This window comes from Schistocerca nitens, chromosome 7 (genome assembly GCF_023898315.1).
Source record: "Schistocerca nitens isolate TAMUIC-IGC-003100 chromosome 7, iqSchNite1.1, whole genome shotgun sequence".
Taxonomy (NCBI): domain Eukaryota; kingdom Metazoa; phylum Arthropoda; class Insecta; order Orthoptera; family Acrididae; genus Schistocerca; species Schistocerca nitens.
In genome coordinates, this window is record NC_064620.1 from 347,142,773 (window position 1) to 347,157,435 (window position 14,663).

Below are 14,663 nucleotides of genomic sequence, written 5' to 3' on the forward strand. Positions count from 1 at the left end.
GATGGATGAAGTCACGAGGGAGGAGGTAGGCACTGCATTTATTCCATACACAGGCGCACTCTCGGGGAAAATTGCCCACATTCTGAAGAAACACCGGGTCGGAACTGTGTTTTGTCCTCCGAATAAAACCCGTGCACTGGTGGGGAGCGCCAAAGATGACCTCAGTTTGAGGAAGACTGGCGTGTATCAGATTCCATGTCAATGTGGCAAGTCGTATATTGGTCAGACGATGCGTACCGTTGAGGATCGATGCCGTGAACACCAGAGGCACACTCGACTGATGTATCCGAGCAAGTCGGCGGTCGCTGAACACTGTTTGTCGGAAAATCACGCTATGGAGTATGACCGCACGACGATTCTGGTACAGACGTTGAGATACTGGGACAGCGTTGTTAGAGAGGCCATCGAAATTCGCACCAATGAGACCTCATAAACCGTGACTGTGGCTATAATCTTAGCAAGGCTTGGGAACCAGCGATTGGGTTAATCAAGAGTAAATCGAGCAAACGTATAGTTGTGACGACCACGGTGTACAGAGCCATCACACCGACGTCATCTCAGATGCCGTCGCAATCTGTTCCACTGCGCGACCGTGGCGCGGGGCACGGACAGCGGAGGGAGCGCGCCGCAGGCGGAGGGTATTTAAATCGGCTGCCGCCGCGACCGAACCCAGTTCCCTCTGAGCAGCCATAGCGTACGGATCTGCGTGCCGGCACGTTCACAGGAGCTCAGTCCATCAGTTCACCTGAGAGAAGTGAGTGCTGCTTTGCAGAGCATGCAGGGACTAGATGGTGGCAAGACAAGGCTGCAAGGTGCAGAGTTGGGAGGCTGTTGAAGAGGTAAAGGGGAGGGAAAGGGAGAGTGGAAAAGGAGAGGAGCAAAGGTGATGGAAAGACTGGTGGGTGCATTAGCAGAGAGCAGTGCATAATGAGAGTGAGGGGATGTGAAATTGGAGGAGGTGATAGGACAGAGGGGACAGAAATTATTGGGTGGAGGGTGTGGGGCAGTAGGTTACCATAGGTTGAGTCTGGGAAGATTTTTGGAGTGGAGAATTTGTTGTAAGGATAATTCCCATCTATGCAGTTCAGAAAACCCGGTGATGGAGGGGAGACCCAGATGCCCTGGGTTGTGAAGTAGTCTTTGACATCAAATACATTATGTTCAGCTGCATGTTGTGCCAGACAGTGGTCCAATTTGCTCTCAGCCACAGTTTGGCAATGGCCATTCATCCTGGTGGACAGCTGATTGCAACACAGTTGGTATATGACGTGGCCGCTTCCACAGGTGGCCCAGCATCTGATCAGGTTGGATAAGCCTGTGACAGGATTGGAATAGGAAAAGCTGGGTGGGTGGACTGGACAGGTCTTGTGCCTGGGTCTTCCACACAGATATTATTGCTGTGGGCAGGTTCTGGGACTGGGAGTGACATAGGGATGGACTAGGATGTTGTGGAGACACCATCTCCACAACTTATCCAGCCTTGTGACATCCTTCTGCTACCTTGGGGCACCACTACCCAAATATGATCCTACTGACAGTGTACCTTCTCATTAGCCCCTCATTGCACTCAGACCCTACCTAGCTGACCTTTCCAACATGCCGTATGCCCATAAACTCCTCACCAGCACTCCAGTATATCCAGAACTGAAACAATCTGCAGAACATTGTTGTTAACATTTCCACCAAAATCCTCAGCCCTACAGAAGGTTCAGTTCTATTCAATGCCTCACCTTCAGCCCTACACCCACATTTAACCATGTTGGACTTGTCTAAGACCTACTCTCCTTCTCCTGATCCCTGTAGTGGAAACATTTGTTTGCCACCAATCTCTCCAACCAAAACCAACCCAATCCCAGTTCATACCACCATCCAACTGTGATCCTCCCTCCCTGCCATGTAACCAAGCCCTGGTCAGCTTCCAGGAATTCCTTACCTCCAACCTGGCCTCACAAGCCTTCCCCAGGTCCCTTCCTAAGGGCACCAACTTTTCAGCAGAAGAAAGGACAACCATACACAGCCTCAAAACAGATCCTCACCTAAATACACTACCTACAGATGAAGGGTCCACCACTGTTGTTATGAATCCCAGTGACTGCCTGGAGGAAGCCCTCTGCCAATTGTCTGACTGCTTCACCTATAAATGTTGCAATGTTGATCCCATTCTAGAAGTCCTTAGGCTCTTCCCAGAATCTCTTTCCTAAATCCAATTCCCTCTTCACCCCTACGATACCATGCACACTCACCTTTTACATGTTCCCCAAAATTCACAGACTCATCAACCCAGGACTACCCATTGTAGCTGGTTATTGTGCTCCCACTGAAAGAATTTTGACCCTCATTGAGCTACACCTTCAACTGACTGCCCAAAATCTAGCCTCTCACATGAAAGATACTAACTACTTCTTTCAATAACTCTGCACCATCCTCACACCTTTACCTCCTGGATCCCTACATCACTGTGATGCCACTTCCCTATAAAACAACATCCTTAACAGTCATGATGTTGCTGCTACTGAAGTCCTTCAGACTCCAAACCCATTACCTCATTCTTCATACACCTTACTAACTTGATCCTAACACACATTTAATTCTCCTTTGAAGGGAAGGTAAACAAACATTCTCTGGTACAGCCATGAGCACTTGCATGGTATCCTCTTACACCAACGATTTATAGGCCATCTAGCCCTCCAAAACCCCAGACTCCTTGTCTGGTTCAGGTTCATCAATGGTATCTTCTGAGCTGAACTCAGGGCCATTCCTTCACAACCTCAATGCCTTCTCTCCCATCTGCTTTGCTTGGTCCTCCTCAACCCAGTGTGTCACCTTCCTAGACATTGATCTCCTCGTCTCTGATGGCTGTGATGGCTCCATCTACATTAAACCCACCAACCACCAACAGTACCAACAACTGTCATCCCTTCCACACCAAAAATCTCTCCTATATGGCCTGGGCACCTGGGGGACAGTGTATCTGCAGTGGCAAGATCTCTCATGCCCAGTATGCTAAAGGTGTCACAAAGGCATTCAGAAACAGGCACTATCTCCCTGACCTAGTCTGCAAACAGAATTCCTGTGCCACATCCCTACACACATCTATCTTCCCACCACCCATAGGAATCAGCTACAAAGGAGCATCCCCTTTCTACCCAACACCACTCACTCCATACTGAACCATCTACCATCAAGCTCTGAAATGAAGGACATCCTTCCCACTGTAATCTCTACAATATGCTAGTCCATCCCTATACCAATCCCAATCCCAGTCCCAACCCCTTATCACAGGGATCATACCTCTGTGGAAGACCCAGGTGCAAGACTTGTCCAATCCACCCACCCAGCACTTCACATTACAGTTCTGTCACAGGCTTATCCTCTTCCAACAGAGGCTGGGCCACCTGTGAAAGCAGACATGTCATGTAGTATACCTGGTACAATAATTACACAGACTTCTGTATTTGAATGACTACCAACCAGCTGTCCATCAGGATGAATGGCCATTGCCAGACTGGCTGAGACTGAAGTGGACCACTCTGTGGTGCACTCCTTCCAACAACCAGGTTCTCTGAACTGTGTGGATGGGAGTCATCCTTATAACACATTCTCCACTCCCAAAATCATCCTGGCCTTGACATAAGGTAGCCTACTGTCCACATACCCTCCACCCAATAGTTTCCAAGAATTGTACTTACAACACATTTTCCACTTCTGAAATCATCCTGCCCTTAATATATGGTAACCTAGTGTCCCCACACCCTCCAGTCAACAGTTTTCACCCACTCTGCCCTATCGGCTCCTCCCAATTCATGCCCCCTAACCCTCATTGTGGACCACTCTCTGCCAACATATCCACCAATCTTTTCCACTTCTTTGCTCCTTACCTTCCTTGCTTCCCCCCCACCCCCCCCCCACCCCACCCCTTGCCCCATCTCCTGCCCCACTGCCTCCTGATGCTGCTCTTCATAGCCTTGTCTTGCCACTGTATCTCCCCCCACCAGTACTCTGCTATCGCTTCCCCTTCCCCATCTCATTATAGATTGGTCCTTCTGTTTGACTCAGTTGAATTCTGGTTGGAGCAGCCAGAAATAGTGGTCACATGTGCATGAGGTGTGCTTGCTTGTGAGGATGTGTGTGTGTTCCCCTTCTGAAAAAGGCTTTGACCAAAAGCTCAGTATGTAACAGTCTTTTCATTGTGCCTGTCTACAGCTCAACATGCCATCTTTATGGTGAGTAACAGTTTATCCTTTTAATGATATTGTTGACATTCCAACCCGGACTTCCCATTATTTGGCAACTGGTTTTGATTTGGCGAAGTGAACGAATTTGAAGGTAAAATCTTTGTTGAGGTGTCAGCCTGATCAGTAGCATCACTGGAGTTCTATGTTAGCTAGTTAACTGGTAGTTTTATTTTCTATTATTTTATGTTTACATGTGGCAAGTGATATATAAAATGACAGTGTGCAATAAAATCAGAAAATGACCCTGCAAAACAAAGCATTTTCTCTAAAAATGCACCCAATTCATAAGGTAGTTGTTATGTTAAGTACTTAATATTTCTAGTGTGAATAAAATGAAATATTGTTATGCTACTATTGGCTAAACAATTCAGCTGTTCTGCTATCATAATTTCCATTGACTGCTTATGACAAGTGTTATCAACACACACTTCAAGGTTAGAGCATGAACAGGTCTGCATTAAGTTTTACCTACCAATGCTATGTATTGTAAATTGCATGCAAAATCCAATGGACAGATAGAGATAATTTCATCAAAGTCATACGAGATCTGTTAAAAATATTCCTGAACTTTGTCCACAAAATTTTTCTACACTTACCTTTTACTTATTGTGCATGGCCTCCTTCAGAATGCTCTCCTACATAATTGATATACCGCTCCCAGTGCCGTATCATTTCCAGAAGCAGTCGTGCTACATTTCTTGCTGGATTGTGTGAAGTTACATCTGCGAATTTGCTTTTATCCTGTCTATCATTGCAAATCTTTCTTCTTTTAATGTTTTTTTTTCAACTTTTTCAATTAAAAAATGTCCACAGGGCCATGTCTGGAGAGTACCGAGGATGAGGCAGCATAGTGATTTTGTTTTTTGTGCAATAGTGATGCACCAACAGGGATGAACATGTGGGTGTGTTATCGTGTTGCAAGAGCCACGAATTGTGTCCACATTTCAGCCCATTTTCTTGCAGGTGTTACAACACATCGTGATAGTACCACTGATTAACCATTTTGTCCCTGTGTCACAAATTCATAGTGAACTAATCCTTCAAAATCAAAGAAAACTATCAGCATGACTTTGACATTTGGTGTGATATGATGAGCCTTTCCCAACCCATTGTGAAGAGTGAATCTTGGTCTTAGCATCTCAACCTGTAATTACTGCATCATTTGGTGTGCCCCTGTAAAGGTTTTCTTGAGTTTCACACAAAATTTAATGCAGATGCATTGCTCCTCTAACTCTGCCATCTTGAAATTCGTAAACTGTGCGACAAGATGTCTTACTCAGTACAGCACTGAACAATAACTAAAAGACATACAACAATGAAATTTCTGTAAGTTACACATTAAACATAGGTGTGTGCAGGGATGCCAACTGTATTTCATTCCAACATACCATTGTTGCAAAATTATGAATGTTCCGGAATTTTTTGAACAGACCTCGTATTAGGAATGAACAGCTTACATCTTTTTGGGATGTCACACAAGTCAATTACGACTGTATCTTTTGCCTTGATTTCCTTGTGAAACAATTCTTTTCAGTTATTGTTTTATATGTGCACTTCTCAGTGAGCCAGGTGGATAATTCACTGTTTAGTTGACCCTTTGTAAAATTGGACACAAATTCCATATTTTTATGGGGGAAATATGAATTCAAAAAGTTTATTGACTTGGCTAATACCAATTGACAAACACAGCAGCATGACAAATTCTTTTGTTCTTTGTCTACACATTTCTGAAATTTTGTTAGCATAAGATGGTTCAGTGGCTGTATGCTATTATAAAACATAACCTAATGTGAATTTGTTCAATTACATAATTGTGCTGTGATTTTTCATTGCTTTTTTATGAAGCAGGCTACTTATTATTATATCAGTATATTAGGTGACATAGAATTAGTTAAAAATGAGGCATAAGATTTCTGTCATACTTACTTGAGGCATAGCCATTTTTGCTAGTCTGTCTCTTAAAGAATTTAGGGAATCCAACATAGCAATTCTGGCGTTTGACAGTGCATCGACCAAGACATGAAATGGTGGATCGGGCCCTAGGCATTCCAGGACATAGTATCTAGGTGACAGGCCTGGGCTGAAGTGAGGTTGCACAAACAGGCACACCCAGTCCAAGTCACTAGTTTCATTGCTGTACAAAAACACAACAAATGTGATAGTAATGGTGAAGAATATCAGTAAAATTTTAAAAATCTAAAAAACGTATGTACAATAAATATTACATGGAGTGAAATCAACAAAAATCAAAGCAATTAATGGGAACCTTGGAATAAAGAAATCATTGTATTGTTTTCAGTATCTACAAAGTCAACCTCATGAAAACTGAAATTAAAAAAATGATTTGACATAAAAAATTACTCATTGTTTAAGGTTATGCTGTTCAAAAAGAATATTATTCTAGATTTTTGATGTTGCTGGAAACTTGTTTCATCTCTCAAGGCTCTCACAAATATGTTTAATAAAAGTTAAAGTGTATCTTCTTTATCTGCCGAAGCTCCTGAAGCACAGAAATTGGTCTAAGTGAACCAAACGTATTCTGATACTTTTGTAAATACTGTAACATAGTACTTACTAGTACAGTAAACTATTTTTAGTATTTATTTGTTTCAGACTTACTTTATTTATGCATTCATTTATCTGTTTCATTTATGGTCTTGTACTTCGAGCATTGTTTATTGACTTTGCAGTGAACAAGCAATTCATATGGAATGTTGGTGGCTTCTTGTCACTATTAAAATCCCTAATGTGAGGGATGCCAGAATTCCCAGAATTTTGCAGAATCTGTCTACTAGGACAAGGAGAAAATTTCTTGACCTGGCGTGGAGGTATGTTGATATGAATGAAACTTAGATTTTTTCATTGCTATATGTTATAAAATAATGCATTTCAATGGATCAAGTTGATCTGTACAAATGTTTTTTGTATGTTTTCTTTTATCACCTATTTATTTATTTAGTTTTTTAATGAATAAACTCGAATACTGAACTATTATGAAAGTCAACATTTTAGGCAATTTCTTGGCAGTGAAAATTCATCCAAAGTCAATGAAGACATGGAAGGATTCCACTCCATTTTCGTCAGAAGGGAAGCGTGTCAGTCTGTAATAAATTGTGGTTTTACTTCTCTTGAAGGTGATACAAATGAAAGCCTTCTCAAAATGTTTCTTCTTTTGGTCATTCTGCATGAAGCGTATATATTTAATGATTACTGAATTTATCCAGTGTAAACCATACAAATTCACTCAACATGTTAGGAATGTATTACTTATTATGCAGCTATACAATGTATGTCAAATGACATCAGTTGCATGGAAAACACTTAAAGATGGATCAATAAATCAAATCAGGGCAAAATGCTACTGTGGCTGGAACAGTAAAGAAAGAGTACAATTGGTAACTTATGATGTGTGAAATAACTGACAAAATAGGCTTATCAGAACAGCAGCCATGGTGCACTTTATATGAAGAATTATCAACGAAAAAATTTGCCACATTTGATGTATGCTGACAAAAAATATAATGTGAGAATGATTCCTTGGCATTATTTGGATCATTTGAAGAAGAACAAACTGATTTTGTGTATTAATTTCTTCCGGTGACTGAGATGCATATCCCTAATTCATGATTAAAGAAAGTGGGGACCAAAGGAGATGCTGGCAGAAGCCAGTGATCCTTAATCAAGGAACTTCATTTGCCCTAAATGTTATGGCTAATGCTTTCTGGACTGCAAAAAAAGAGACTATTCCTACTGATTCCCCTGTAAAGTTTAAAGAATTAATTGGCAATTATTGTGCAATTCTATTCAGTCAGCTTGACAAAAAAATATGGAAAAGAGGCTTGGATTTGAAAAGGTCACTGAACCTTTCCACAAAGGCACTTTTCAGTGGGAAAATGGACAGCTTTGAAATGATAATTGCTTGAACTGATTGACTACTGTGTTGGTTCTTGGTAAAATATTTTATATGTTATGAATGAAAACACACACAGTAGTGTTGTAATAGCCGAAAGCTGGTTTTGTGAAATAAATAATGAACATTGTAGAATATTACAGCAGTGTTGTGTGTGTTTTCATCCATAGTGAGAATTGCTGGAACGTCATCTTGTTTATTAGATTTGGCACCTTCTCATTTCCACCTAAGCCACTTATAACGAAATTTGTGACCGGAATATGTTGTGTGTCTCATGGTGAGGTTATCACAGTCATAAATGGGTATTTTACAGAGCTTCCAGAATCTCACTTATGAGATGGAATCTACACACTGTGTAAACATTAGGTAAAGTTCATTGACCTAAAAGAGGATGATCTCAAACATAAGTGCAATATTTCTTGTAAAAACACTGCCTTTCATTGCCAAACTGAGAATTTTTTCCTTGTTTGCATAAATCAGGTCAATGAACATTCATTTTTTGTCTTTTGGTGTAAAGTACTACCTCTATTTGTAGTAGAATAGTAGGAATGATGATATAAAAAGATGGAGGAAAAGGAATATGTGAACTGAGTGTTTGTAATTTGAAATTAAAATAAATTATCTGAAATTTACAAACTAGTACATAAGTAAACCAACAGTATACAGTATGTTTCTGTGATGGTGATATGAACTTTCTGGGATGATAGCGAAGAGCTTATGTATCAATCAGAGATAAGGAACAGTAGCTTGATATGCTTGATATGCTTGAGTTGAAAGCTACAAAATCAAATATGCAATATACTGAGGTAACTTCGTCAATGGGATACGAAAACCTATGAATCAATTATTTAGTTCTAGCATGAACTTACTATTATTCAATAAAATTACAAAACCATCAGAGTTGCACAGAAGATCATTTTTATTTAAATGGTGACCAGTTTTTGATCTATGTAATCCATTATCAAGCCATCCACATAAGTCCCACATAACACTGTGACGTGTGGACATTTGGCCACAATGCTTGTGCAAGTGGTCAAGTGCAAAATATTATTTATGTATGTCCAGTGCTTCAACGCTGGACAGTTGTACATAAATAGTATTTTGCACTCAGTGGCTCATACAAGCCATTTGGCCAGTGTACACCCATTATGGTGTCATGTGGAGCTTATGTGGATGGCTTGATAATGGGTTACAAAGGCCTGAAACTGGTCACCATTTAAATAAAAACAAACTTCTTCGCAGCCTTGGTGGTTTTGTAGTTCCACTGATGAATCATTTCTGCACAATGTAATATACTGATCAGTTATTGCTGTAATAATTATTTATGGGCTATTGAGAGTCCTCATACTACAGTTGTGTAGTACCATAAACAAACATTTGCAGTGAACTTCTGGGTAGGTACAGTCAATTATTATTTAGTAGGCATATATCTACTGTCTCCCAATTTAACAGCAATGCTGAAAATAGTGTTTCCAAGTCTGACACCTTTTATGGGGGTATGTGAATACATCTGCATACCTAATAATCCTCAACTAATCACAGTTTGGGTTTCAGAAGAGTTTCTCTACTGAGAATGCTGTTTACATGTTAACTCACGAAATTTTACAAGCATTAAATAAAAAATACCACCAGCTAGGATTTTCTGTGAGCTATCTAATGTCTGTGACTCTGTGAACCCCAGTATTCTCCTAGATAAATTAAAGTTTTATGGGATTGATGATACAGCCAACCAATGGATATATCTGAGTAAAAAATGCAGTATTTTGTACTTAGTATGTGGTATCGATAGCTACGATGCCATGGTGTAGGTAAAAGTTCTTAGGTTGGCACTACGACACCGACACTGGTGACAGTGTCCTCTAGCCGTTGCTGTGCAGCTCTATGAGTGCCGCTCCAGATTCTGCCCATTTGATTCCAAGTAGATGACCAAGCAACATTGTTTCTATTTCATAGTGGGCGAGCCACTACAGATTTTGTCTTTGTAACTTGATGTACAGCTTCGCTCCTACGTGCTCGTCTCAGCCAAAGTTAAGTAAAGTACTGAAGAATTTCACCTTTTCCTGCTCCTACTCACTTCCTAGATTCGGTCTACCCTTCAGTTTACAGGAGCACACCCATGCAAAATAGTAATTTAATTAATATAGTCCAGTGATGTAATTCTGACTGGGGATAAGTCATTTATGGGGTTCCCCAAGTCTCAGTTTTAGGTCCACTACTGTTCCTCATGTACAAAAATGATCTTCCATTTAATATACAACAAGTAAAATGAATTCTTTTTGCAGATGACACTAGAATTGTAATCATTATAATCAATCCAAGCATATTTACAGTAACATATGTAAAGACACACTTATAAATGTTGTATATTCTGTAATGCTCGGCGCATAGCCATTTTTAAACATCAATTTGCAATGAGAATGTAAAATGACAATTGTACATTATGATTCATGCAACTTTACCACAACTAATCTACTGTAACTGAAGAGAATCTGCTGGGAAGAATTCTCATTTCCTATGACACTTTCTGAATTATGTTGGGGTTGTTCAAATGAATACAACAACATTATATGTGACTTAAATAGAAATATTTGGAGAAGAAATGACATAGATCTCCTGAAACCCTGTTGGGGAAACTGTATTCAAAGAAGACTGTATGACCATTATGTTGCCACCAACATATATCCCAAGTAGAGATGATGCAAATAAGGCAAAAGGGATTAGGGAATGTACAAAGGCACACAGTTAGTAAGTTTTCCCTCATTCAGTATGGGAATGGAATAGTAGAGAAAATCAATAAAATAGATACATTTTCCCTTTGCCATGCACTGTATAGTGGCTTGTGGAGTAGATACGTACAAAAAGCAATATCATGCCTTCTCAGAAGCTGGGGGACCTCACTTTGAAACACACAGATGTTATACCAGTAAATGCCAGTAAATAAAGCTGTTGACAAGTGTGTATTTTTGATTTTTATCATAATAAGTAAATCATCATAAGAGCTTCAAGTATTAGTTAACGAACTTGCATTAGTGTGCTCTGAAGTTGAACTAAAAATGAACATTGGTAAAACCAAGATAATGTTCAATGAATGGACACCTGCAGTTGCAAGTACACAACTCCAAAGAGTCACAGAATATATCTATCTGGGTTAACTGATAAACATGAAAGGAGATTTAAAACCAGAAATATTACAACGAATTAAATTGGGCTGGCAAGCTTATGGGAGGCACTCTACAATTCTGAAATCTAAGATGTTGGTTGAGCTGAAGAAATCTATTTTTGACCAATATATACTGCCAGTAACAACTTATGGCTGCAAAACATGGACATTAAATGAGTTCATTGTTAGGAAGCTAACAGTAGCCTAAAGAGGAATGGAAAGATCAATGTTGGGTTACACGAAGAAAGACAGGAAGAGAGCAGTTGAAATGACGAACAACGAAGGTCACTGACATAATGGAAAGGGTGAATACATTGAAATGGCAGTGGGCTGATCATGTTGCTGGAACAAAAGATGGTAGATGGTCTAAACAAGTCCTAGGCTGGAGCCCAATTTACCAAAAAAGACCTAGAGGAAGACCACTAGACAGATGGGACAGAGAGATAAGGAAGACAGTGGAATTCAATTGACAACGGGAAGCTCAGGATCGGAAGAAATGGAAGATCTTACTGGAATGCTTTGTTATATGCCAACTCAAAGAGGCCACATCACTATGTGATAGAACTGGCTGATGATGACTACAACGATGATGATGAAGTAAATTTCTGCTGATTACATTTTCTGATGAGGATTGCATGCCTCAAACTGATACCCTTCTCCATCATTCTTTCAAAATTTATACCATCATTGTGGAAATATACTGTATATTAGGAAACAACAAGCGTATGGAAGAAAAAATTTAATCATTGTAAAAATATGTTATTCACACATGATTTCTCTGCAGGATACATGACTATGGAAAGAAAGGTAATACCCAGTTTTCATGAATATACCGTCAAAAATATTTCTCAATTTTCATAGCTTTTCAATTTTTAAATAAAATGAAAACAGAAATTAAAAAAGTATTTGAGTCTGAGACCAATGAAAATTGAAAGTCAACTGTGTAAAATCATTCATTATAATTATGCACAACTTTACAAGCAACTAATCTAATCTTTTTTTCAAATAGTATCTACAGATGATGGATTTTGTAAAAGAAAAGCTGTAAGACCTCACCTTCTTGAAATAGATCTTGCTGCACTACCATACCATTAATAAAAATGTAGTAATGTAAGATAGTATACAGCATGAACCAATTAAACTATGAAACTGTTAGATACTGAACTGTGATGGTTTAACTTCCATAATACTGAAATAAATTTGGTGTACAGAAAATTGAGCTTTCATGTAATAAACAAGAAATAATGAAGAAAGCATGAGTAACATTTAATTTATTCATTTAATTTATTACATGGGTTTTACTTGTGGAAGCCAATAAGGTGTTACTATTAATCGAAAAGTGAAATGTAAAGCATAATTCAGCTTCTATGAAAATGCTTCATATTAAAAAAAAGTCATGTAACTCCCATAATACTGTTTAGGAAAACTTATTAGAGAGACAGGTATATAGATATACTTATAAATATATAGATATGTATGTGTGTGGGGACGAGGGCTGGGAGGGGGATAAAGGATTTGGGTTTAGAGAGTATAACTATAATGTTATAATGTGCTCAAAGCAAAGCAAAAGTTGCAGGGTCCCTGACAAACTATAATAACTCTTTCAGAATATTCTTTTCTTTTTCATAGTAGTTCATAGTAATTTAACTAAAAATTTTGTTCTAACTTCAGAAGAGGTCACTTACGTGTTGTTACTGAGAACTGTTGCAAATATATTTTGTTTACCTACTCCAGTAATTATTTTAGATTTCACCACACTTGTGAATAAAAGCATATCAGTGGGTGGATGTCACATTTGCTTCAGATCACTGTTATAACAATACTGAGACAGATCTGCATAAAGTAACAAACAAAAGAAATTAAGTAAAAAGGCTTAGAAATATGCCATTGTTTTTATTCTGTTTCAGCGTAAACTACAATTGTGTGTAATAAATTAGCCAACTACTTCTACAGCTCCTCATTTAAGTTATGGGCTAACATCTATGAATGAAGGTGGCACACAGCCATGAACAGCAGAAAAATAGACTTCCGACAGTGTTCCAGAGGCAATATAGCTGCATAGGTTATTCAGTGGCTGGTGGCAGTCAAAAGTGCTCTAACTACATTATGAAAAACTGAAGCTGAAACAAAGCAGATACTTCATACGTCGTATTCATTTTTTTTACCACTTCTGCTTGTGCTTCCTCATTGGTGGTGTCTTATTCTGTCTTCCTGATGATTTTGCAGAATTGCAGGGATTCAACTCATGGTACCTTCAAATACAGACATTTACAAAAATTTACAAAATTTCTTAGCGTCATTAACTTGACTCACTTGATCACATAACAAATTAAATAAATGTTGTTTCTGGTTACTCTTAAACAACATTAAAAATTTTCCATAGTGTAATATTTCTGTCAAATAACCATATTCTACTGTTAACAATGGAACATACCATCTGATATTTTGATGGCTTAACTAAATTTTCAGTGATCATTTCAAAATACTTTAATGCTGCAGTTACTAGCCCATTTTAGAGGTCAGTAGCATGGTATGATATAACTCTCATTTGGAAATTATGAAATATTTTAAGTGGACCAGAAAATGTTGTTAAAAACCTTTCACCAACACCAGTCGCACCTCTCAAAAAAATAAAAATAAAAGTTAATCAACTCATTGGTGAAGGAACTATTGGTTCTCTGCCAACTAGCGGAAAGTGGAAGGACTGAAATGCTTGTTTGGTATACTACATCTACATCTATGTTTATAATCTGCAAACCACTGTGAAGTGCATGACAGTATGCACTTCTTGTTGTACAAGTTATTAGGGATTTGGCTTGTTTTCTGAAGAATGACTGCTGCAATGCCACCGTTCCCACTGTAATTACTTAGGAGAAGAAGAACTTCTTAGCTGAGATCACTATAAAAACTTTATTGTAGATAACCAGTTTTGGTTATATATATATATTTGTGTGTGTGTGTGTGTGTGTGTGTGGGGGGGGGTTCTTTATTTCTGATGAAGGCCTTTTTGGCTGAAATCTTACTTGCTGACAGGCTATTTGTTGTCTATCTGCAACTCAGCATCTCTGCTATATGGTGAGTAGCAACTATCCCTTTCATAACACTGTAATTATTTCATCCTGGAATTTCCATTGTTTGATTTTGCACTATTTAGAAATCTTATCAAGATTTATCTGATAATTTGTGCAGGTTTTTCATTTAGGTAACTTTATCCTCTGCAAAAAGTTTGAGGTTTATTGTCTGCAAGGTCATTAATACACAATATGAACAGCAGAGATGACTGTGGTGCACCTGAAGTTACTTTTACATTTGTTGATGACTCTCCAGCCAAGATAACATGCTGTGTCCCCTCTATCAA

The 14,663-nt window shown here is 38.9% G+C and overlaps 1 protein-coding gene across 1 annotated transcript in view; it reads right to left on the bottom strand.

Moving 5' to 3' along the window:
• LOC126195613 (inactive dipeptidyl peptidase 10-like) overlaps positions 1–14,663 on the bottom strand; it is an 801,628-nt gene that overhangs the window by 72,157 nt on the left and 714,808 nt on the right. Inside the window, exons 12-13 of the mRNA XM_049934238.1 lie at positions 13,471–13,557; positions 6,162–6,369 (exon numbers count right to left, since the gene is read on the bottom strand). Of these exons, the coding sequence (XP_049790195.1) occupies positions 6,162–6,369; positions 13,471–13,557 (295 nt within the window). The remainder of the gene's footprint in view (positions 1–6,161; positions 6,370–13,470; positions 13,558–14,663) is intronic.